Source organism: Lonchura striata, chromosome 2 (assembly GCF_050655825.1).
Source record: "Lonchura striata isolate lonStrDom1 chromosome 2, ASM5065582v1, whole genome shotgun sequence".
Lineage (NCBI taxonomy): Eukaryota > Metazoa > Chordata > Aves > Passeriformes > Estrildidae > Lonchura > Lonchura striata.
In genome coordinates this window covers 73,525,664-73,552,182 of record NC_140704.1, presented here as the reverse complement: position 1 = coordinate 73,552,182, position 26,519 = coordinate 73,525,664, and the positions used below count along the sequence as shown (strand labels likewise).

The following is a 26,519-nucleotide window of genomic DNA, read 5'->3' as shown; positions in this document are numbered from 1 at the left end:
CATTGTCTTGGTAGCAATCGAAGCTTGCTGGTCTTCAACTTTAAACAATCCAACAATGAAGGGATCTTATATGAGGTCAGGCATTGTGGATAACTGTTTGATCTTCTCTGCATTCACAGTAGCTACACCAAAAGGCCATCAATACTCTTTGGGTTCCTTGAAGTACCCTCTACTCAGGCAGTTGATGCCAAGGATACAAGGGGACTCTGGGCCAGCACAATGGATCGCTTTTCTCACTTGTTGCTTGTTAAACTTACCTCGGCCTCAAATACAGACAGCTCCTGGCATTCCCCTGTCACTCCAAAGATCCAGATGGGTTCTGTGCACTCCTACGCCTTGATGGCAGCAGTGTGTACTTCAGTTTTATACTTCTGTGCATCTGATGTGCCAGGCCATTGAATCCACATAGTCTGGCCATCCCTTTCTTCTTCCTGGGCAAAGGCAGGGACCTTCTATTTCTGTTCCTGGTCAGAGTATTTACTGTCTGGCCTTTGCAATGCCAGATCAAAAGATCCCTCTTCAGGGTTAAAGGAAATTATTTTAGTTCTTTTCTGTCTGGGAGATTGCTGATTACCTTATTGTCTCTCTGCAGCAACTGACAGTCTTCTTAGGTGACTTAACAACTCTCTTCCCTCTGAGTTCATGGACACAAGCTTCTAGCTTAAAGGTAGATTCACCATCCCTCTTCCTCATGTCCACCCCAGGTTTGAAGAAAGAACCAGAGTTAGCCATCTGGCCTCCCCCTGGGGTTTTCCTTCTCTCTGATTGAGGCAGGACAGAACTGATCTCTTGGGCTGTCCCTAAAAGCTGGGCTGCTGGCTCATAGGTATGTGAAAGTATGCAGAATTTCTGCTGCATTTCAGACCAGGAGGATTCAATTTCTACGGCTGATGTATCCATTTGCAGGTAATACCATGATATGAAGCTGCTGGAATATGATGCAGGGGCTCTTTGAACCACCTTCCTCCATAGGGCCATTGTGCAAGGGACAACCTCTGGATCTTTAGGGACCTTATTCTTTTTTCGATTTCTATAGATGACTTCTAACACTGCTAATTTTCTCAGACACTGGATAACTTCAACTGTGGTGGTCACTTTCCTGGGGAGTTTATTCCCAAGACCTGGATCACCTGGGCAGTTCCTTTCACTTTGTTTTATGGCAAGACCAGCTTTCATAAGGATTTGGACTTTTTATTCTTTCCTTTTTCAAAAACTTATTTTTCTGTATTGCTCCACACAATGATATCATCAAGACATTGCAGGTGTTCTGGAGCTCTAACGTGTTCTATAGCAAATAGTGGGGCTTCCATAAATGATCTTAAAAGATCTTAAATTAACATCTTGCCCTCATGCTTGATAGGAGCTGTCTACAGAGGCTGCAAATGACTCCTTCTTTTCCAATTCCTCTTTCAACTTCCCAACCCCTAGCAAAGGGTCTCAACTGCTGGACTTCATTACCTTCTAACCGCTGACTGTTGGCTCCATTATCCCAGTGTCGAAGAAATCCACTCATCTGGATGGTGGCTGTAGTCTTTTCACAAGTCTTAAAGTTCTGATGAAGTCAGAGTAACTTGGATTTCCTGTTTGATTTACCTCACTCCTTTAAATTTGTGTGTTGAAGGACCTCCTGTTGCAGGACCTGATTATTCCATCTAATCCCGTTCCTCCTCCTTGTCCTCCTCTTCCTCTTCCTCTTCCTCTTCCTCTTCCTCTTCCTCTTCCTCTTCCTCTTCCTCTTCCTCTTCCTCTTCCTCTTCCTCTTCCTCTTCCTCTTCCTCTTCCTCTTCCTCTTCCTCTTCCTCTTCCTCTTCCTCTTCCTCTTCCTCTTCCTCTTCCTCTTCCTCTTCCTCCCTTACTAATCGATGGCATGGGCCTGTTACTCACTGTGGTTTGAGTCCCTGTCTCAGTTATAATGTCCTCAAATGCAGTTTGGGTTCCTGCCACAACTACAGTCCTCTGAGAGTATGGAACTGTGGTTCAGCAGGCACAGGCCAGGCCCCAGTATAGGGTGAGAAGCTGCTGATGTTCATTGGGGTAGGCAAGACACCTTTCTATCAGCTGATAGGCCACCTTGCCAGGGCTGATCATCTGTTCAGGTGTAAAGCCCCAGGTAATGGGAGCTTTTCCATCAGTACCTGTATGTCCATCAAACCCCAACCCATCCCCCTGTTTCGTCCCAGGTGATGTGTCCATCACCTGGTGACCCTTCCCCTTTGTCCAGATCCTTCTCCCAGGGTCACCAGGTAGCTGGACCCTGGCTGGGACTCCTCCCAGACCCCCTCCTCAGTGGTCACTCTGAGGCCTTGCCCCCAGAGAGCCACTCCCATGTCCTTCCCCCATTGCCTGCTCGGGTTTCCCGCCCCCCTATATCTGGCTGCTCTGGGCAGCGACTTCTCTCTCTTGCTCTGGAGGTGCTTCAAAGTCAGATGTGGTCTGGGATCTCTCCAGGCCCTCATTAAACTTTGGAACTAATCCTGAGGGAGAACGCCTCTTTCCTTTGCTTGTGGGACCAGCTCGTCTTTGGACTCACGTGGGAGCTTCTCCAAGCCCCCTGGGATCCAAGGAGAAGTTCCTTCCCTCTGCCTGCCTCGTCCCACTGCCCAGCTGGCCGGGCTCCACAGGGGTTCTATCCCCGTGGATTCGAGGGGGAGACGTAGCAAATCTGGGTTAGGAAACTGAAAGCTGGGGTAACACAGTGACCGCAACAGAGTCCAAGCACTATGTCACCGTGAATCCAAGGTCTGCTAATTCCCTGAACACCAATCCCAGATAAAGAACAAAACCCTGATACTTGCATCCTCTCTGTTTTAGGAGGGGAAAGTGCCTGGATTCTCCCTCTCAAACTATATATCAGTTTCTGGGAAGCAGAAGACATGTGCCTTCTGGGAGCACCAGCAGCCACTGTGCAGAGGTGGAAGAATGTAATTTTTAACACACAACTTCCTAGCTTGTGCTGTCCTCTGCAAAATGCACTCTGGCTCCTTTGTGCCTTCAGATAGGTGCTTCCATATAATTTTTTAAAATTTCAGCATGAGGCAGATGGTATGGACACAATATTTAAAGAATTTTTGACTTATTCATTGCTTGTGCGGTCTTACGGATCCTCTTACGGATGGGAAAGAAAGTAATCTGAAAACATAATTTCTATACACCTGGAAAATTTAGGTAAAGATGTAAAACCAGAAATCCTTTCTCACATTACAAACATAGGCCATTAGCTGATGAACACCTAATCCTTTTTCAGTTTCTGACTGATTCCTAATAAAATAAGAGAATGAAGGTATGTAATTTTTGATCATTATGTTTTATTATTATTTTACACATTTGCACAGTGTTCTCTAGTTTAACTGGGAGGTGTCCAAGCATACCCATACGTTGGCTCATGATGCACCAGCACAAGGCTGCAGAATGTTTCAGGAAGGTGAGGGGAAAAAGTAAGGAGGCAACCCCACAAGAGATGCTTTCACCTGGCCCAGTCTCTTTGTAGGGTTTTGATTTCTAGATTTCACTTTCACTTTATATTTTCCCAGCTAATATATTTCACTTATTTCTTAAAATGACAACAAAAATAAACTAAGAAATGTTTATAATTCACTGTAGCTTACACAAATAAGTTAAAAGAAGTAGACTGTTAGGCCTATCTCTGACTGTCTGTGTATTAAAAAACATTTTGCAGTACACCTGTGTGCTGATATCAGTAACTTTCCCTATAGCATTGCTTCTTGAATGGCAAGTCTGATTTGCAGCCCCCAAGAGATATCAAAGCTACAACTTCCTTTACTAGCTCCTGCCAATAGTTAATAACCCTAATAATCAAGGAAAAAAATGTTTTCCATCCTGATTTCACACCTTTGTGATATTGCATGATAAACAAGGACTGACCAACTATGAGGAGAAAGAGGAAGGGAGGAAGGAAGGAAGGAAGGGAGGAAGGGAGGAAGGGAGGAAGGGAGGAAGGAAGGGAGGGAGGAAGGAAGGAAGGAAGGAAGGAAGGAAGGAAGGAAGGAAGGAAGGAAGGAAGGAAGGAAGGAAGGAAGGAAGGAGAAAGTATATATCAGAAACAGGTGAAGAAAAGTATATAGTTTTTTAAAAAAAAATATTTTTCTAGTGTGCATAATCTAAGGCGTCTTTAGCCCCTGTAAAAAGGGGAGAGTAACACAAAATACTGACTAAATAATTTTGCACCTCTGAACAAACACTGTGTTAGGGTATATTTTCCCTGACTCCCCAGAGAAGTCTAACTAGGCACAGACTGTCACTCTGTGGTATTTAGTTCAGCATTATTGTTTTTGATCAGTGTGCCTTCAAAGAACCTGCTCAGGGCTGGAATTAATATTCTACTACTCTCATTGGGGCTGAATGCTGATGGAGGAGGAAAAAGAGGAGTCAAAAAAATGCTAAGAGGTGACAGCCTGCCACAACATGGAATGTGCTCAGTGTGGATGATGGAGCCACTGTCCTCCGAGCCCTTCACTTTCCCCAAAAATTTACACCAGAGCTACTATTGAACCACAAACTCACAAATAGAAACTTCTGTTTCATTTAAATGAGCTGGTTCAGTGAAGCCAATTGAGAGTTCCAAAAATGTCAAGAATTCTTTTTGCACTTCTTTCTGGAAACATGTGATTGAAGTGCAGCCTATTCACAGCATGAACATAATGGAAAATCTCTGGCTTTGAACAAATTTGAACTGGAGTAGAAAGAAACCCTTAAAATATCTCTAGACTCAATAATGAAAATCAAAAATACTAAACACTCTTAAGTAAGAATGTTTTCTTCTTAAGAAAGAAGAATGATTCTTCTTACTAATCAATTTTAAAAGTTCGCTTTTAAAATTTATTTAATCTAAGCTTACTGCTCTAATTTTTCCTAGTGTCACAGGACACATCTCCCTATATATACACAGTTTGAGAAGGAACAGAGACCCAGATTTTGATTGCAAAGTTCTGGGCTTTTGAACATGAAAAGGAAATACTAAGATTTACCTTCCTAAGTCAACATTTTGCATGTTCTCTACATGGAAAAGTTCCATGACAGGAGTATGATTCCTTAAAAAATACATATATGAGTAATACAGCAAGATCTCATCCTGAACAGCAAGCTGTTCAGCAAAAATAGTTGTATGTATTGTATATGTAAATTGTATGTATGTGTATGTCTTGACTTCCACACAAACAGGCAAAATTTCTTGCAATTAGGTGGATTCCTATTAAGATCCCAAGCCAGAAACACAAATGTGCTTGATGTTCCTCATACATTCTTATTTTAGTTTTTTTTCTGCTCATCCTTATCCAACAATGCTTTTTCTTTTCATTGGACTGTCCATTTAGTCGGTGATGAAAGACCAAACTGAGATGAGAGTAAGAATTGATCCATGTGATTCTCTGATGCTCCTCTCCTCCAAGATCTTCAGGTCAGACAAACAGTGGGTCATGAAAAAATTTGAGAAACAGATAATTTTCTGCAATATCAAGTTATACAGGCACACCACACAGTATATTAATACATGTGTTCAGAGTTTGATAAACAAAATTTGCCCCAAAAGCATATTGCTTTTATTGGTTATTCCTTTCCTAACTTAAAAAATAAAAACCAAAATCAAGGGTTGAAGGAGTCTGACTGCTGTTTAGAAAGAAAAATATTTTTCTATCATTGTATTAAGTGTGAAAGATATAAATTCTCAAGAAATTGTCAAATGGCTCTACGAAATCACTGTTCTTATCAATAAAATCTTCTACAGGGGTAAAACTGATGTCAAATTCTGTCTGCTAGCAATTGGAAAAGGCTTTCAGTGAAAAGAAAGAGAAAAAGTGAATTATTAGCAAGGAATTTTTGAATTTTTTTTTTCTTTTATATTCTTTTGCATCATCCTAGTGTTGGTTTCAGAAGCTGATGCATAGCAAAGGGCAAAACCAGCTTTTGAAGGATGCTTTTTTCTATTTCCTTGACCTGTCCAGAAAAATGGAACGATTTGCATCATGAAATCAAAATTGGACCTTTTAACAAGAAACCTTCCAGAAAAAACAACAATAAAAACATATATACATGAACAAACAAACAAAATTAACTAGAAAAACAAGGCCCCCATCTTTGAACCAAAATCATTAGCTGTGAAGTAGCTAGTGAGAGGAGGACTGTTTCCAGTGTTTCTGCCTTTCCCAGAATCTGGTCTTTGCAGGAGTAGGAGAACAGGAATGAAGAATGTCAGATAAAATGATGAAAGAGATTTGCAATCTCTATTTAAATGTATTTTTACTCTTCTGTATCTGGAAAAAGAAGAGAAAAAAAAGAAATAAAAAAGTGTCAAATGCTGCCTTTCTCCATTTTGTCCAAGGGGTAGATAATCTGGGAAAGTAAAACAAGGGTATCAGTTTAGATATCCTCATTTTCTGCAAGCAGTGAAATTTACTTAACTGTTGAATGGGTACAAGGTGAGGCATGCCAATACCTCTTATAGGCACAACTGGAAATACCATTCGGTCCTAATAAATTGAAATCTATTATAATCAGATTAATCCAACTAGAATTCAAACTTCATAATCAAAAAGATCACATAACAGAGTCCAGCATGCTTAGATCAAGAGATTTTAATAGGTTTCTTTGCTGTAAACGCCCTGATCATCTTTGATCAACATCTTTTCCAGTACCTTTTTGCTTATGAAGGCAAGAATGTTGTACATGTGGTTTGAAATGAAGAAAAGAAAATGCTGCAAACACAAAAGAACACTACATTTTAAAAGCTGTTTGGTCTCATTGGGCTTTCAGCAAAAAACACACCCTTAAGTATGGAGAGGCACCAAAGATATAACAAAATATGTACATTTTACAATCTGCTTGACTCCTCTGTCAAATATGTATAATCCCTTGGCCTCATAATTAGGCTATGTTTGACTAATATTATCCTGAATGTACAAACATAACTGTTTTCTGTGTAGTTATACTACAAGTGCATCTTTACAATAAACAGATCTCCTTGAGAAAGAAGTACAGACAATAAATATTTTTGTTATTTCTAGTGAAAATGGACAATTTCTAATTAAACAGGACAGTCTATCCAATTAGTCTCATAACCATCTCTAGAAATCCTCTGAAAAGGCTTCAAACAGGAACATTAATATTTTACTCTATACTGGCTGTTCTAACTGGCTCCCTGACTACACCTGGTACCTGCTGCAATTCTAGCGATGCTTATATTACCGAGTTTGAAAGCGCATTTGAATGAGTCTCTCAACCAAGCACATTCAGCCCAAGGAGAAATGAATTTACCTGTAGGGCTGGGCATGCCTTGGAAGACATTATTGCATCAAAATATATTTTGGTTCCTTTCAGGAAACCAATTTCTTTTGCACTCAAAAATCTACTGTCTTTTTTTTTTTTTATTTTTTTTAATGATATTTGGGCAAAGGAGAAAAGTTACTGTCAAAACCTTTGCTGCTGGACTACATTGTCTGTGTTGAATGTATACAGCGCCTGCACAAATGTACTAGTGAGTTGGTATCTTCTACCACACAGATAGCAGGCGAAGCTTTCCTTTCAGGAGAGTCCCCTGTAAATTGCTACTACAAAATCTTGCTCACTGATGTAATTCTAAGACACCGTTTGAAAGAATTACGCTTTCCGCATTTTATTTGATTCATTTAGACTGAGTTGTCGCATTTCCAGCATAATGTACAATAGGCAGTAGTAACAGCCTAATAATAATTAAATAATATTATTAAATAATAATAATTTCTATTATGTTTCCCAACTAAAACATTCAGCCTGATCTACTGTCATTAACAGGATCATAACAATCCCATGACACTTAAAATTAGCCACATTTTAAAGAGAAAAGACTGACCCAGAAGGAAGGGTAATTATTTGGGGCAGGTGGACTAAATGACATATTTGAGCAGTATGTATTTCTGAACTTCTTAAAGGATTTGCTGAATCACACCAGGAATCTGAAACAGAGCTCGAAATATCACCCAACACGTGCTTCTCTTCCTATGTCATCCACACTTACAAGAATTTTAAACCCTCCCATCCCTGTTAATGAAGCAAGGCAAAATGCAGTTTTCTCCATTCTCTGGAAGTTCCCTGCCTGTGGAGTCAATGCAGAAAGGCTGTGGATGTCCCAGCCCTGGCAGTGTTCAAAGCCAGATAGACTAAGGCCTTGAGCAACCTGGTCTAGTGGTAGGTGCCCCTGTCCATGCAAGGGAGGCTAGGACTAGATGACCTTTAAGGTCCATTTCAACCCCTTAACTTCCTATGATTCTGTGATAGCTTTTTATTTCTGTTAGCTGCATCATCAGCTCCAGTAAGAACATAGCAGCACAGATCTTGCTTTGAATTGTTTTTCTGCTTGGTGGGGTGTTCTTTTTTGAAAGCAAAACCAGTGAATGACTCCCAAGTCAGAAATATAGTTTATTAGGAAAAGGGAAAAGAAAGAAAATACATGCAATAATACAAAAGAAAAACCACTGACAGAGTCAGAATACAACCTGACACCCCTTTGGCCAGCGTGTTGATAGCAGTCCAAACTGGAGTGGCTACAGTCCTCCTGGAGTGGCAGATGTGGTTATGTTGGAACAGAACCTGTAGAAGGGTATAGTCTCCCTCTGAAGGTCCAGTGGAAAGCCCCAGCTGTTCCTTTTGGAAACCTGTGGGGAGGCTGGCCGCTCTGTCCCAAACCCCAGAATATATCTAGGTAGGGATGCTTAGCTCCTCCCCCCTGGGTGGAGCCTCTCACAATGGGCTGATGTCATTCTGAGTCATGCAGTGGGTCCTTGATTACCCTTAAACAGAAATGGCTCCTAGAGGGAGTTATCTCTGAGTCACATGGCAAAACATTGATGGGCCCATTAACAGGAGATAAGGAAAACTGCCCACTTAACACAGATAGCAATAGAAAACATCTTGCTTCTCAGTTTGGGACATTATCTGTATCATGATGAAACCTTACGCACAGTTCTCACTTAAGACCAGGTTTCCCTGTGGTACACAACGGGTTTCCCCATCCTTCTGCATTACCCAACAAGTGTAACCGGGTCCTTGAGCAAAAACAATCCCATGGATGGGTTTGTCTTTGCCTGAGGTGGGATTAATCCAAACAGTCTTTCCTAAAATACCTTTCATATGTACCACAGGGACTTTATCTCCATCCACTGTCTGCAAGGGTTCAGATTGGGCAGGGCCAGCTCGATTGATGGACCCTCAGGTGTTGACCATCAGATGGCTTTTGCTAAGTTTGATTCCCAGTTCCTGAAGGTTCCTCACCAAGTGCCTTGAGGGTAGTCTTAAGTAGTCCATTGCCTCGTTGAACTTTCCCAGTAGCTGGTGCATGATAGGGGATATGATTTGTCACGTAACACCTAAGAAAATTTTGAATTGTGTTGCCTCAGTGCCCAGTACACAAAAGTACCAGGGCTCCAAAGATAATCAGACAATAGAAGATAAATCCATCAAAATTTATCCAAGTCAGAGATTTGACCTCTGCCTTGGGCCTCCAGAACACAGAAAACTGTAGTGGGATACACCCATTGCTCTAATTTTGATTTTTGTTCATTAAGATGTCTGCTATGAAATGTTGTCATGCAGGTGATGGAGAGCTAAAGGGACTTTTGGTCTAACCCAGTAAGGTTGTTCAAGTGTTCATAGCAAACTGACATGGTTCTTGACAGTAGCTTCTATCCCTACTAATTAAAAGCAGAGTTTTTTCAAAATGAGATTATTTATTGCAAGCCCTGCTCCCTCCAGAACCCAGCTCCATCCAAGCACTGAGTGAAATGACAAAAGAAATTGCAATTTCTTGTATGGTCTTGGATATCATAAAACAATTACTATTGATACAGTGCACAGTGAGGTAAAATAGTCTGAGTAACTGCATCTCACATAATCTATAATCCAATCTTTCCTACCACAAATGACAGAAGTATTTACAGTTGCTGAGACACATCACCAAATCTGCCACTTTTAATTCCTTTTTAATTCCTTTGTGGACTGACTCAGCATCTTACAGGATGTAAAGGAATGAATTTTCTTTTTTGTAAGCTTTTCCCCCCAAACCTGGGTATTTCTTGTCTCCCTGAGTTCTATAGTGGGCTTAGTCACTATCTGCAGCTTTTCTACCTGCAAAGAACCGTTGAAGCTATTTCTAAGTGCTCAAAATAAAATGAAGATGTTGAAATCATAAGTACTCGGTTCTCAACACTGGAGGATCCTGTCTCTCACTAAAGCCATTTGAAAGCCTTTTCAAAGATAATTATGACCATGAAGAAATAAATTCTGTATAGTATGGTGTTTTTTTTCTTCCATTGCATAAGAGATGTATGAGGCCTAAGAAGCAAAGTTCAGAAGATCAATGAAATAAAGAAGAAATATGCATCATAATTAATCTTTGTTATCGGTATGTATAATGAATGAGAAATTTTGGAGTGATTTTTTTTTCAAAGAAAACAAAATGCTATTTGAAAGTGCTTGCGTTCCCTTGAAACCAAGGGAAAACAAGAATAAATGTTCTTGGAAAAAGGTTTTGAATATTTGCTTAGTGAATGAATTTAAATAACATCACTCCAATTTAGCACATGACTCAAGTGCATAACATTAATTTTTCTATGATGAGAAATAGCATTAGCATAGAAGGTACCCTGATTTTGGAGCTTTGGCACATAATTGTGCCTAGATCATTCATGAAGTCAAACAATTTCTAGTTTTTTTCATACTAATGTTGAGTTTTATGTTTGCTTGACAGTTTGCATTCCACTTGACCTAGGATAACATCAGTGATGAAAGAGATCAGTTTTGTTGTAATATATGTTATTTGACTGCCCGTATATTATGGAAATATATAAAAACAGATAAAAATATTTTGAATACACTGGCAAAGGCTTGGTTACACCAAGTAATTATTGAGTTTCCTGAAATAAATTAGATACTTACTAGTTAAGGTGTCCTGGTTTAGGGCAAATTTGGGAGAAAACTTCCAGAAGGAGCCCTCAGAAAGCAAACTCCCATGCCCCCTCTCCCCACTATTCCCCCCCCCACCCGCCCCTCTCCACCCCCCTCCCCCGGTTTGGGAAGAATTTCCTTGGAGAGAAGTGGAAAAAAAACATGTTTATTTAATAGGCAAAGCACTCCTCAGCACAAAAAACGAACATCACCAGATGACAAAACTCTTCCACTGCTCTGAAGAGATGACAAATTCAGAAAGTCTCTCCTGGCAGTAGTTGCTCTGTTATAGGTCCCTCTGGCACTTGGAATGGCTGCTGCAGGGCACAAAGTGCGAACTCTCAGTGTTTTCCAGGTCCCAGTCCAGAGCAGGTTCGAATGGTTCCAAGAAAAGGGAAAGAAAGACAGTCCAGGGAAAAATTCAGACTGCCCAGATAAACTAACTAACAAGCAAAAAAAGCAAAAGTAAGCAGAAGCAGGAGCAAGAGCAAAGAGCAAGAGCAAAGGTGAAAGCAAAAAGCAAAAGCAGCACTGTGTACCACCGCCTGTGTCCAGCAGACTGTGGGGGAGTGAGCAGGCTGATAACAAAACAGAACTTGGCTTTTCGGAGCCAGTCTTGAAGGCACAGAACATAATATCCAGCATAAACAGGACAGATGACTGGGGATACAAGCATCACAATGTCACCCTAGGACAGTAAAGCGACCTACAAACTTAGGTGCAAAACCTTACTCTATATTTGATAATCAAATATAATTCAAACCTCTGCTTATGTTTGGGGTAAAAACTTGATAATTGTTTTCATAAAGAGATGTTCCATTATGGATTGAAACTAGAGCCCCATTCCTTTCAAGGGGCAAGGAGAATGAGTTGTGTGATGGGTTGACCTTGGCTAGACACAAGGTGCTGCTCTATCACTCCTCTCCTAAGCTGGACTTGGGGAGAGATTATATAAGAAAAGGATCATGTTTTGAGATAAGGGCAGGGAGAGATCATTAACCAGTTACTGTCACAGGTAAAACATACTTGACTTGGGAAAATTTATTTAATTTATTGATAAAATCACAGTCGGATAATGTGAAGTAAAACCACATCTTATAACACCTTTCTCCCACCTCTCCCTCCTTCCTGGGCTTAACTTTATTCTTGATTCTCTACCTATTCCTCCACAGGGCACAGGAGGACAGAGAATGGGGGTTACAGTAAGTTCTTCAAAGATTGTCTCTGCTGCTCTTTCCTCCTCATGGGAGGATTTCTCATACACTACTGATAGGCTTATTCATGGTGGGTGGATCCATCTTGGAGCTGGCTAGGAGTGGCTCTATCAGACATGAGGGAAGCTTCTAGTGGGTTCTCAGAAAAGCCACCCCTCCAGCCCTTCCCACTACCAAAACCCTACCATACAAATCAAATAGAACCTTCCACAGGAAGAAGGACAATCAAAACCAGCAAAGTTTCCAGCTACATATGTGAATTAGAATTTTGTAATAAGCACTGGGCTTCTTTGGCTGAGTAACTAAAACAAAAAATTAGGATAATGCCTAGCTCTGAGTTGGACACAAGGAATTGCATGGCAAAATGTCTGTTGGAGATTGGAGGTTGGGTAGGGCAGTGGGGTGGATAGATAGAAAATAAAAGATCAAGCTAAGCTTTTCATCTAACTAAAACAAAACATATTTGTTTACAATTTACTTAATGCTGGATAAAAATGTGAAACACCATTTCAAAGCAAAAATTCTCATTTGGATTTTTTCAATATTTGACAATCACAGTTGCGGAGTGTTAATTTTATTGTTGACTGTTCAGCTGTATGTTCTGATTTAATAACATTTTTTTCTGTTACCCCCCCCACCCCCATGCTATCACAGTTGGTTTCTCCTCAAATTGGACCCTTCTATCCAGTTGTCCCTCAAGTAATCTCCTCCTTTCCTTCCAGACCCTTCCCTGCCTATCAAGACAACTTGCCCCTTCTGTCCTATCCATCAGTGTAAACCCTACCTTTTGTTCTGGAATGTTCCCTGCTAGTTACACCCAGGGCAGGGAACAGTAACTAATCAGGATGAGGGGAGGAGACAGGGTTCAGACATAGTTTCTGGAAAAACTCTCTCTCCTCCCCTCATTCTGATTAGTTACTGTTCTTAAAACCACACCCTGAGTGTTCCCCCATTGGTTGTCTTGTTGTTCCCACCCCCTGTCTTATGAAAGCTTAAAAACCCGTGAACAGAAGTGCTTGGGGCTCTTTTTTGCCCATGACCCCTTCAACTCCACTCCTTCCTGTACCTGCCAATAAATGAGTTGGATTCTCACCATGAAAGAACCTCTCCTGACTTATTTGCTTGATCCCTGCTGTACTGCTGTGGAGTCTCTAGTGTAGGGCACTTGGCTCTAAGGTTCTGGCTCTGGCAACATCCCAATCGAGTCAGTTCCCTACACTTGCTATTGCCTCCAGAATATCACTGAGCTAGCCTGGGCTCTGGCAGCCAGTGGCCAATCACTTCTTTTGAATTAAACTCCTAAACACTTTAGCCTGAGTCAAAAAAAAAACCACTTTTCAGCTAATAGGACTTGTTGAATTTCTTCTACATTTGTAATTGCTTGTAAGTATCAGGTTTTGAAGTTAAAAAAAGGAAAAGAGTGGTTTAGAAAGAGAGAAAATAATGAATAGCCTAGTGATCAATTAATGATTATAAGTAATAAAGATTACACTTTTCAGTCATGAGTATCTGGGTACTTGCATGTTGTTTTTTTGGGATGGGATGCCACACCTTTTAAGAGTCCTTCTATCTGTAGCTGGTATGCTCAAATTGGAAGTTAGCTGTTCTGTGAGTTATTAAAGATGCAATCTAAACGTCACCAATGTCTTTCGAGGAGCCATTTCATATTCTTCCTCCTCATGAGTAGACATTATTTTTTTTTCTCTTTCAGGACTAAGTGTTGCATCAGGAAAAAGAAGCCTGATTGTCACTGTAGCGAACATAATTCTTGCATCTGGGAGCAAAGGAGGACTTTCCTTTTGCTGAAGTGGAAAATTTATATGCATCATTGCACAGGCAAATTTTCCTAAATGGGATAAGGACTATAATAGAAGCAACATCACAGCTGTATTCCCTGACTGGTGCAATAAATGAATTGATGGTGCAAAATCAAGGAACAGTTTCTGCAATGCACTGTATAAGTTACACATTGGACCATGTCTCTAGGACCATGAATGTTATCCCTGAGGAGCAATGCAACCATATGCCATTGCTGTGCAGAAATATATCTAACGGACCAGACGTAACACAGAAAAATGTTCCCCATACAGGCAACTACTCAAAAAACCCTAGTTAAGTTGCCTTCAGTGATGATTTTTTTTTTTCACCATGAACCTGAGTATTCCAAATATTCACCTAAATTAAGACAAATGGAATTCCCAATTTTTCGGCTTGTCATGTAAAGTAGAATCAAAAAGCAATCCAGCATCCTAAAGACTGTGTATCTAGGCTCCTATGAATAATAAAAAGCAGGCTAAACAAGAGACATGTGAAAATCTCAAAGGAAAACCAGATGCTTTCTGCAAGACAAATACACACAAAACTGACATGTTGCAAAACCATCTGACCATCTGCATAATTATAAAAGATACCTTTCTACATATTCCCTATATTCTCACCATGCATGCCATGGTGATGTACTGTTTGCCCTGTCTAGATACTAACAATGTCTTTTGCACTTAGCATCAAAAATCATATTTATCTGCTATTAAAACAGCATAAAACCTTCTTCAGAATGCATTCTTATATGCAAATTCCAGCTTGCTTCAGGTGCCACTTGCTAAATTAGAAAAATGGTTTATTTCAAAAAAGCACAAAAAGGATTTTAAAAAGCACAGAAGCTATTCCACCCCCCACCCCCAGCCCCTTGTTATCCTATACTGCAATACTATGGAACAATTGTTCAGCAGAGATAGATTACAGTGAACTATGTCTTTTGGGAAGGCAAAATGCCTTCATGTTTCAAACAAGTTCTTCCAGAAGCTAACAAGTCTTTCTGATTTGTAATTTGAGGCCATAGCTATTAATGTAATTCAAGTAACAGGCCATAAAAAAGTAGACTTAGACTACAGTCATTCAAATTTGCCTGTCCTGCTGGATTATGACACATAACATGCAGAGCATATCAAGCAGCAAGGACAAATACAATGTGTTTGCCTTACAAACTAAAATGGATTTTTTGCTTCTGACAATCATGGAAAGATCAGTTTATCTTTCAAAGCAGAATTAGAAATGGCAGCATTATTTACATAACTTGTAATTTCCCTTTTTACCTCTCTCAAAGAGACATAGACAAATGCTCTTTATTTATTTGTTTGAGTAACCTGTTTTAAAACAACATCATCATAAGCAGGATTTCATCAGAAGTCTACTTATTCATTGCTATGGAGTGGTCTTGGCTAGATTGACAGATACAAAAATTGTATCTTGCAGAAGACTGCAAAGACAGGCAATATTAAATGGTTGAGAAGTTTTGACGAATTAAGCTGGGAAGATTCCTGTTAATTCAACTCTCTCTGAAAAATTGTAGAGCCCTTATCTTGGTGTCTTCTCACCACCATGCTCCTATACCAAAGGCATTGTCAGATAACATTCTGTTCCAGCTACTTTGCTACTTGATTTTTGGGACAAGTAGAACAGAAAGAAATTAAGATTTTAAATTAATAATCAGGGAAATTTTCACTTCCTGATCAAGAAATCATTATCAAGAAAAATTAAGACTGAAAGGTAGCTCTACGTGTTGGCATGGACAATGTATAGAACTCAAAAGAAAAGCTTTTAACTCCTGATAAGCAACATTTTATCTTAAAAATATCAAAATAAAGCTAAAACCTCCATCTCTGAAATATAGTCCATATATTAAAAAGTCTACACAAAGTATTACATTACATTACATTATAGTGACTATAGTCTATTCTGGTGTGTTGCACTGCATAGAAGAATTCAGTAATGAAGCAGATCTGTCAAAACACATGTTTTGAATTGACCATGAGGTAGCAGTACTGCTCATTAGATGGAGCACATTAGGCTTTCACTGTATGCACTAGCTGTTAAAAACAGAAATATCCTGTATGCTAAAACATGCACATTGCCACTAGAGTAGTAAGGTCCTAGGGCAAACACACAAAAAGGGAACTTTTTATTTATCTACACGTGGTAGCTGAGAGAGTAATATTTGATTGAATCGACTGTGTTTTCACCAAAACAAGAAGTTACACTGAACACTTTGCATTAACATTGCAGGATCTTTTCCCAGTAAGAAAAAAAACCATGAGGATGTAGTAAAAGTAACCTGTGAAAGTATTAGTCATAAGATCATACAATCAGAATAGTTTGGGTTGAAAAGGGACCTTTAAAGGCCATATAGCCCAATGCCAGAATGATAAGCAGGGACATCTACAACTAGATCAGGTTTCTCAGAGCCCTGTTCAACCTGACCTTGAATGTTTCCAGGAAAGAGGATTCTACCACCTCAATGGACATAATGTTCCAGTGGTTTGCCACCATTACTGCAAAAAATTTCTTCCTTATATCAAGTCTGTAATGGGGAAGAATAATATTTTCATTTGCTGTTAGTTTTATTATAAAAAAATACTATTTAAAAAAAAGAAAGGTTGGAATGTAAAGAAAAATTATGTCCATGGGCTGCTTATAATTTTCAGTTCAAAGACTTGCCAAGCAATGAATTCACATGAGAAAATTCAGTTTTCCAAAATGGTTTAACAATGTTCGATCCCACAGGAAACACTTGTGCTGATGATGTCTTTGACAGGTATCTTTATTTGTGAAATGGCATCGCCATATTTATTTTCTTGAAACTGAGAAAAAGGGCAGTAGTGAGTAACAAGCAGTATCTCCCACAGAAACAAAAAAAGCAAAAACCAAACAACAACAATAATATGAAAATCAGATTAACATTAGAAGAAGACTAGTCTATATTCAAGAGACTTGCACAGGATTTTGAAGCAGTTAAGTCTGAAATCCAAGATATAGCTATCTTCTACAGGCCAATAGACAGCAAATATGAATAACTCCAAAGATAAACAACTTGCAAAGAATCAAATTCACATCCTCAGTCTTCAATCTTCAAGTTACTATGAACATTCATTTCTTGGTCCTCAAGACCAAATAAATATATGGCCTTAATCTTTCTAAGACCTTGAGAGTGAAGGCCTTCAAATGTTAGAGAGTCATGGGTCTACTCTCTTGGATGAGCTGATGCTCTTGAGTACCTCCTAAAAAAGTCCTAGTGTTTCTGCGTTCACTTGGCCCTGCAAGGAAGCAGCCTTCCAGCACAACTGTTGCTCAGCCACCACCCATCAGAGTTGGGAGAGCAGTCATTCTGCCCCTTCATCTTTCTGGAGTCTTGATAATTGCCTATGGAACTGCACATACTCGTGGAAGTCTGAAGAGTCACAAGTTATTTCAGTATTTAGGTTTAGTTTCTGCAGTAAGAGCTGTGATTGGTACTTGTTTAAGGCAGTTTTTCCTGACAGATATTTGACTCAAGTATATAGGTAACATGACCTCTTAAAAGAACTGACTTTTTCTAAACAATTATTACTAAGGGGCCTCTAAAGAAAAAGTATGTAAATATGTGTCTGAAATTCATACATGCTCCTAGATGAAATTTTCTAGGTGTTTAGTTGAGGTATTATATTTTCTTCATGCTTACCACTTTGCTAGAGCAGTAGGAATTTAAATAAATTTGATGGTTTTGACCATCAAAACAAACACTGTATTATTTATATTTAGGAATAGTTACATTTCAGCTAATTTCACTGATGCACAAAGAAGATGACAGAAAATATGTTTGCATTTATTTTGCTACCTAGTAATTCAGCAATTGTCTATGAAGTAATGTGGGTTCAGATACCATCTCATAGGCCTGTGGTACACAGGTGAGGAAGTGCAAAAGTGTAAAACACACTGCAGAACTTAGAGATGTTTTCCAAACTGCTGAGGCTGCTAAAATGTCTGTGGACCTCTACACTAGGCTCAGACTCACTTGAAATTATTCCCAGATGCCCATGAAACCACCCTACGGCTTGGGATTGCTACAGTTTAAAAATGTTTCAGCATCCTTAATAGAACCTCTTGTGCAGCATTCTTTTTCAGTCTGTTTTCTTCATGTCCAATGTGTCCTGTTCTTACAGACCGAAGAATACAGCCAGAAGAAAGTCAGAAGGATAGAATCTCACAAATCTGCATTTCCTATTAAGCAATTCCAATAATCCAGGATTTTTGTTTCAAGCTCAGCACAAAATTTGATGGATAAGGCTTACCAGTGGAACTAAGTGGTACTGGGCATTATATGAAAGGAATGATTTTCCCTCAGAATGCTTCAATGGCTTTTGTCAAATCTAATGACTGTTTCTGTTAAGTTTGTTCCTGGTTACCATACATTTTTTTTTGTTTTAGAATTACCTGGAGATGTTTAGGAAACAATAGATTGCATATAAAAATGTGTGTCAAAAATGCAATAAAATGTTGTCCTTACCATCTGTTTTCTTTGATTCCTCTCCCACACTACACTTCTTTTCTGTCCAGTTTGTTGTCTTCCTTTAATTCACCTAGAAAGAAGCAATGAGAAACAATAATAAACACTATAAGCATTTTAATGCATGCAGAGTGCATTTTAACACTTGTAACTCAATGAAATTGCAACACCCAAAAGAGATGTTGTTCTTTAGGAGGAAAAGTCTGAGTTAAAAAAGAACTTAATGAACACATTTCCACAGAACAAAGCACCAGAAAAAAAATTCCAACTCCTACAGATAAGCAAGTTTTAAAATCTAGTTATGAATTTATTCTAATTATCAAAATGTTTTAAAGTTATATCAAACTCACAATACCTCTGATTGTATGTTGACCATTAAAAACTTGATCATAAGATTCATGTCAGAGTCTGAAACATTAATGCTTTCCAAAGAATTAAGATCCTGCAAGGCTTCATCATAAATGTCTGTTTTAAAGAACCGTCCTTGATACCCTAAACATGCCTATGTAATTTTGCCTTGTTTTCTCTTACCAGATTCCTTTAACAGATTTGTTTGTGTTGGTATCAAGGAACAGTCATCCTAGGATTGATCATTGCCTTTAGAGTCTATGTAGCAAACAAAAAAATCCAGGCCTTTGGCAGAGCAATGGTTCATGCAAAATGAAAATAGCAACTTAAGATAGGGTATATTTTATGAACCCAGGAATGTCAACCAAGAGTGTTTTTTCAGTCCTCTATTAGCCATACAGCAAAGCACATCAGACCTTACCAGACCATCCCTTCACTGAATGAGAATGCTGAATGCTAGATCAAATAAAAACTTAAATGGAAAATTGTAGCAGAACAGATCTATTTCAGCTGCAGTATCCAAACAGAAAGAAAGATCCTTTTCCTTTTATGATGTGCACCTCAACACAAAAAGCTGTAAAAGCCTGACTTCAGAATTTTGTAAATGTGAGTCTGTATTCCAGTGATGCTTATTCTCTTTGTATTTCTAATTTTGGTACTATAACTACTTCCCAGCCTTTGGTTCAAGATTAAAGGTATTAAGCGTTAAAAAGGATATGATCTGCCTTCCAAATACTCATGGGGGCAGTGGATATTTATTTTTGGAACAGCTCAAAAAAGAAAAATTGTAGAGAAATAGGGTCTCCCTCTTCCACAATGTGCCTTAGTCATTAGCATATTCATTATTCTTGGACAGTAGTGGATCAATCTCTCTATCTAATTAGATTTCATCATAATATAAAAGAGGAATGGTTTTCAAACCCTAAAATATTTAACAAGATGGAACCAAAGCATGTTCTGTTCAGTTTTTATTTGAAATTTTTCATGTTTATCTTCCTAAGCTCACTCTGTGGATTAAAAAAAAAATGAATGCAAGATGATACAGGACAAACAGCACCCTCCTCAGCCGATCACACTGCCACTGACTTGGGGTCTTTGTACAGAGAGGTTATGAGCAGATCCAGCAGGGTTTAGGTGTCTGTTTGATTAAGGTGGTCTTAAAAACAAAGGTAAGTGTGTGCAGGAAAAAATGCTGAACATCTACACATGCACTGTTCCAGAGTTTGATCTCTCAGAAAAAGCACAGGGTAGTGTATGACAGAGAGACTTTAAACTCACCCGATAACACAATTTCTGAACTTTCAGTGAATATTATGAAAAGGGGACTTTTAAGTAATATAATATCTATGCTGTCATACTGCCAGCAGCAGAGCAGAATAATGATTGTAATATTTTTGAAAGGGATTACAGAGGCAGAGAAATAATAAAACAAATATATTAGATGAGATTTCAACATATAGGCATAAAGGAAGCTTTGGTAAATATAGAGATATGAATGTTAAGATTTCATCAGTCCCCAGAGACACTGCAGTGATTGTTCCTCATAAAGGCCTTATCCCATAAATAAAGGAGCAGAATTTCTTTTCCTGAGGAAGACACTAATTTTCAGGAATCATTATAATTCCTTTCAGAACACTTTTGACACCTGCAGCAGAGACACACTGCCAATAAAAGTACTAGAAAAATCACTAGAGCACACTTAGTTCCCATATTCTTAGAAGCATGCAAAACAAGTGTATGCAGAAGAAAAGTCTGGTGCAGTCTAATTTGCATTTCATATGTCCCTGACCTTTTTGTCTTCCTGAGGGGTCCATTCGTGTTCACACATGTAACACTGTCTGAAGAAAAATCCCATACATGAGAGAGAATGACAGCTTTGATTCCCACAACCCTTCCATTCTTAAAAAAAACCTGATTACAAAGGAATTACTGGGAAAGACCAGCAACCCTAAGAATGATATCAGGAATGTTTTAAACAAAATTTCTGCATCTCCTGCCATGTAAACTCACTGCTTGAACCTGAACTTTCAAAGCCAAAATGCCCATTCAGTATTTTTCTAAGAGCAGGCTTCTAAGTGGTTTTTTCACTACTTTTGGACTGCATGATACTAGCCAAGTTTGTGACAAGACACATGTGGCTGTAGTGCCATTTTTTGATATTGTCTCCAGGGAGCAGGAGCTGTGCAGGAAAGAACAGTGTAATGGCCAAGAGACAAGTGATCTCTTCTGTTTGGTTTAATAAGTTTTTTTAATGTTTAATGGAATTTTCAAACATTTTTTCCACTTTTTTTTTGAGTGCAGAATGGGATTCTTATTTTAACTCAGTCCCACAGCAAGTTAAAAAAGTGAAATAAAGTTTCTGTAAAAAAAATCCTCAAAAAATAAAGGCTAGTGATTGTCCTTATACTGAACAAAGGAAGGATAAATAAAATAAATCCTAAAAAAAGAGTGGAGAAAAATTCTCTGTTCCAAAACATATTTTGATCTGAGGCTCAAATCAAAGATGCATTTAATTTGCTTTAAAATGAGTTTAGAAGTCAACTTTGTCTTTTCCTGTCAGTTACTCAAGCAATGACAATATTCATTGAAGCAGGTTTTTGGTTTCAGCTTTCCATCCTCTGTATCATAAGAGGCTATTTCAGTTCCATGAAAAAACTAATTTTTCCTTGTTTCCAAGCAGGAATAGTGAACCCCTTCTACAGAAAAACACTACTTGGAATTTAATTCAATTTCTGATTCCCGTATGTAGGAATAACATATGTCTATGTTATGTTCAGGAAGAGACTCTGGGTCCAGGAATGCTTTTTCAGGACATGAGGCTCCCCCATCACTAAGGTGAGTTACTGGCCTTAGGGGTGGATTTATGTTTCAGTAGAAGACAATAACTCACCATTCTGGACATGCTGTTTCTCTTCTCCCAGAGTATGATGGTGATCCATTTTCTTATTTGTCCTAGTTGCATTTTCCCCTTGATAGGCTTCATGTTTGCTCATACCTCTTTGCCAAGTGCCATTTCCAAGATTCTTACTGGAATCTGTCCTTTTGCTTTCCCCAGGATTTGGTTCTTTGCTTTTTTCTGTCTTTCTTTCTGTGACATCTTCACCTGGCTTCCCATCCTGTTCATCTCTTTCCTTTTCATCTGTTCCCTGATAAGCATTTCCCTCTGCTTCTTTCTTGGCCTTTTCTTCTGCATCCTCAGCAAAGAGAGAAGCCAAGCAAGGAAAGATATCACAACTATCAGTCAATTTGACAAGAACGACTCATGTATTTAAATCTACTTCAGCTTTTCACATGCAAAAAAAATTTACTTATATATAGGAACTGACAACGGAAAAAGAACATGAGAGGACATTTAACAAAATATTCTGAAAACAACCAGTGGTTGTACTAAAGGTATTTTATGTGTATGTCATTTTCTTACCATTTAAAGTTCACCTTGAAAAGGTAAACTCGAAATTCTTGAATGGCAAAAAGAGATACTAGCTACTGAAGGCTGTAGGGATGTCTCACAGATTTCACAAAATATTCTGGGTTGGAACGGATCCATAGAATGCAATTCTTAAGTGAATGAGCCATACAGAGGTCAAGCCCATGCTCTAAACAACTGAGCTAATTTCAGGGTCTCCATAGCATATGGAATTCCTCTCGTTTGGGCATCTGAAAAAAAAAGCTTTATTCTGCACCTGAACCACAGGAAAGAACTTTGTCTCAGGAGAATTGGGCTTGCTACAACACCATTGGATAAGTATCTCTTGTCAAAAGTAGTGTCAGAAAATACTTTATCTAAATGGTGCTTTGTACATTAGACTGTTTGTTTTATCAGTTCTTTTTGTTTGTTGCTCTTTAATTATGACCATTTAGGCAAAAAAAAAAAAAAAAAAAAATCCAATCAGTAATGATCTCACTTTTCTCACACAGTATGAGAAATTTTTTATAAATGTCATATTCAGGGTAAAAACAGCTCACTGAGGCTTCTAGGGACAATGCAATTCCCAAAGGGAATACAGTATTTTATGAATAATTTATTATAGTATTAGCAACAAAAATAGCACTAATAGGTTCCTTCCTTTCTGATCCCAAATTTCTATTTGCTGTCAACAAACAGTAAATGTTTCTGTATTCTCTTAATAATAATTGTTTTTATTGGCAATGCATCTTGACTGCAAGACACCAGTTTGTCAAGGGTCAGCAGTTTATGCCCCTGCTGTATAGTAGGCCTTGCTACAAGACAGGCAAGGATGGTGATGCAGAAACTTGCTGCAAGTCGAGAGAAAATAGCAGCTGAGAAAAGATTCTGATGCAAGTAGTCTGGAATCCAAAACCAGTTCCTTAGTCCTTAGCCCATACAAAGGTATGCTGGGCTGTATGTTTGTATAACTATTACAGGATTAAAAAAATATGCGTGCTTGTACTTCTATATGTACCTAGAAACACAGAAATTATGTAAAAGTCCTGTATAGGTCTGTCTTGCACTTAGGATTTTTATGCAGTTTATGCTTAGTCAAGAAAATATATATGGTACATGCTGAATTACATTTTTAAAACGGGTTACCTGTATTGTAACTTTATCCACTTAACACTCCTACATCCCAAGACACTCAGCATGTTACATGCTTTGCTTTTTTGGTTAGCTTTAATTTGGTCCATAGGGAACTGATAGATATTAAATATAACAAAAACCCCAAAACAAAACAAACAAAACCAACCAAATGAAAAACCCACAACAAAAGCAAGCAAAAAAAAGCCCCAAAACACACACATGCACACACACATAAAAAATCCCAAACAACAAACAAACAAAAAACCCACCAAAAAAACCCCAACAAACAAACAAACAAACAAACCCACCACAACGAAAAGCACCAAAACCAACCAACCAACCAAAAAAAAAAAAAAAAAAAAAAATCCCTGGGAAATAGATTTTGAATTATGCTTTTGTTTTCATCTTCATGGAATGCCTATAAAGTGTTTTTACTTAATGGCAAGTTTTAATCACAAACGAAAACTTGTTTTGAATAATACATTATTTCCTGGATCTTTAGGCAGGTCTTTCAGTTGGTGAGGAAAAATTTGCTCTGGCACTTTGGAGAACTATGCCAAATCCCTAAAGTCACAGTCACACATTATATTAAAATCAAACTCCTTCCACTTATATGAAATAAAACAACTCCATAAGGGATTGACCAACAACCATTCAGATCAGAGAATAAATTGTATCACAGTTTCATGGAGAAAAGAAAAACATTGACATATTCCTCCTTTTTTTCCCTCCAAATCTGGTCTAAATTGCCTAAAGGCTCTAGGATACCTTGCGCAATCATCCATAGGGAAAATTACACCTAATTGAGGTGAGGGAAAATTATACCTAATTGAGGTGAGGGAAAATTATACCTAAATAATTTGCAAAAGATGGCTTTCAGTATTTCCAAAAGAACTCCAATAATAGAGATTTGCTAATGTCTAACTTATTAGACATTATATTAATATCTATAATAACCTTTCTCCTCTTAATGGTCCAAGATATTTGAATAAAAACCAGTTTCCTTATTTTTCAGCTGCAGTAGTCTTCAAAAAACTGCTTTCAGCTATACACTTTCTCAGCTATAAACAAATTATCATAATTTTCATTGCTGTACTCTGCATTTTCTACAACTGGTTCGTATGTTTTATCAACTACAGTGGCCAAAACTAGGCACAGAATAACACTGAGGGCCTTGTTACTGCTGAAAAGATGAGAAGAATGCCAGAGGGGTCTTAGAAGCAAAGTCTTTTAAGGGGTTTTTTAGTGTGTATATGGGGGGAGTGTTGCTTTGCTTTGTTTTGTTTTGCTTTGCTTTGTTGGGTTTTGTCAGTGGTGGTGGGATGTTAGTTGGGATTTTTTTCAGTTTCATGACACTATTGAACCCTGGTCAACCTTCAACCAACACAGCCCTCATATTCTTCTGAAATGTTAGCAGTCCTTCCTGATGACATCACACACATTTTCAGCTTAATTCCTAATTAATTTTCCAAGTTATGATCAGAAATATGAAACCAGCTGTGAATAGAGAATATTCTGTCCTTCTTTTCTGAACTGTCTGCCAACTACTATCCATCTCCAAAAGTACCACCCCATTTCAACCTGAACAATGAACAATTGATAAATCTATATTGATAAATAGCATTCCAAATATTTTTGTACCCACTGAGTCTGATCTGTGGTTTAGGGGAATCCCCTTTAAATTTCTTCTCTACCCATCATTCACATTCTCTTTGTTATGTACACTTACACAGCATAAGAAGAATATAAGGCTTAGATGAGTCACAATGTTCCTGTCTTTCTGAATTCAGAGTGGGTTGTTGAACTCAATAGGTGGATTCTTTCAAACTAACAGTTTGAGAATGGTTAGACTGAAGATGAGTTTTGAAGAAGGACAACAGAATTTTATTTTTTCACTAAAAAGCCTGGCTGTTACCTTTGGTGGCTTGTGCTTTCCATTTCTCTCTGTTTTGCTGCACCACCTCAGTCCAGGTGGCTTTAAAACATTTGAAGTCCACAGTGAGTATGGAGCAGTTGAGTGAGGCACTTCCTTCAGACCCAGTGCTCTTCACACTTGATCTTTTTACTTCAGAGGGACTAATGCTATTCAAACTAGGACACAATATCACAAAACACAGAAGAAATCAGCATCCCACTCAAATACAGCTAAGAAAAAATAATAGTTGAATGTCAGGTAACAGAGCTTGGAAAAACTAAGTTTCAATCCCTTATCCTTCCCATCTCTCCCACCCCAATCCAACCAATGTTAAAGCAAAGAGTACAACCTGAGCCAGTATTAGAAATTATATATATATATATATATATATATATATATATATATATATGTATGTGTGTGTGTGTGTGTGTGTGTGTGTGTGTGTGTGTATGTATAAAATATATAGAAAGTATTAGAAATTAGAAATTGGCTGCTTTTCCCCATCTTATTTTTTGCCATTCATTCTCACTAAGTTCTTTAACTACTTTTTTGTGTATCTCCACTCCCTTAATATTACTGGAGAGTCAGACAATTCTAGAAATCAAAAATGACACAGAAGTCTCCTAAATTTCACCAATGGCAGGTATTAGGCACAGGTCAATCTCTGTCAAGGGCTTGGTGACTTCAGCTGAGGCTCAGGCATTGATTTCTGTTACAAATCCTACAGCTGACTTTTGATACTTGCTTGTGAACATTTTGACAAAGGCAGCAAGATTACTGACATAGAAAGATATTAGTATTTGTTTTTTGTTTGCCCAAGAGCAAAAAAATCACCTAGAAGAGCGAATCCTGACTTGATAGCCCTACTCTAGGGAGCACTAGCCATGTGGCATTTGAATTCCAAGATATGCCTTGTCAATTAAACTAGTAAAAGAGCATTATCTCTAAAACAGCAGTACAGTTTGAATGGTCCAAGACTTCCTACACCTAGACTCCAGGTGAATTGTGGTGATTCTTTGCACATTTGCATGATCCTAAATACTGTCATAAAAGTGTGCTTATTCTTTCCAGCCATCATTTGTGTTTCAATCCCATTCATACTTCTAGGCATGGAGAAAAAAGTGACTCCCAATTATTCCCATTACATTCTCTCTGACATTAATGACTAAGAGAGCACTGAGAGTGTATCTGATTGCATGGCTACAACAATTTGTGCTCCTTGCCTTAGAAGGTATGACTCAGGCTGATGCCACC

General features: G+C 38.4%; 1 protein-coding gene across 1 annotated transcript in view; it reads right to left on the bottom strand.

The window, feature by feature from the left end:
• Positions 1 to 2,293: 2,293 nt before the first annotated feature.
• The window catches only part of PDE1C (phosphodiesterase 1C), a 188,381-nt gene continuing 164,155 nt past the window's right edge, over positions 2,294 to 26,519 (bottom strand). Inside the window, exons 14-17 of the mRNA XM_021540500.4 lie at positions 25,266 to 25,441; positions 21,701 to 21,997; positions 18,463 to 18,535; positions 2,294 to 6,266 (exon numbers count right to left, since the gene is read on the bottom strand). Coding sequence (XP_021396175.3) covers positions 18,492 to 18,535; positions 21,701 to 21,997; positions 25,266 to 25,441 — 517 coding nt within the window. The 3' untranslated portion in view covers positions 2,294 to 6,266; positions 18,463 to 18,491. The remainder of the gene's footprint in view (positions 6,267 to 18,462; positions 18,536 to 21,700; positions 21,998 to 25,265; positions 25,442 to 26,519) is intronic.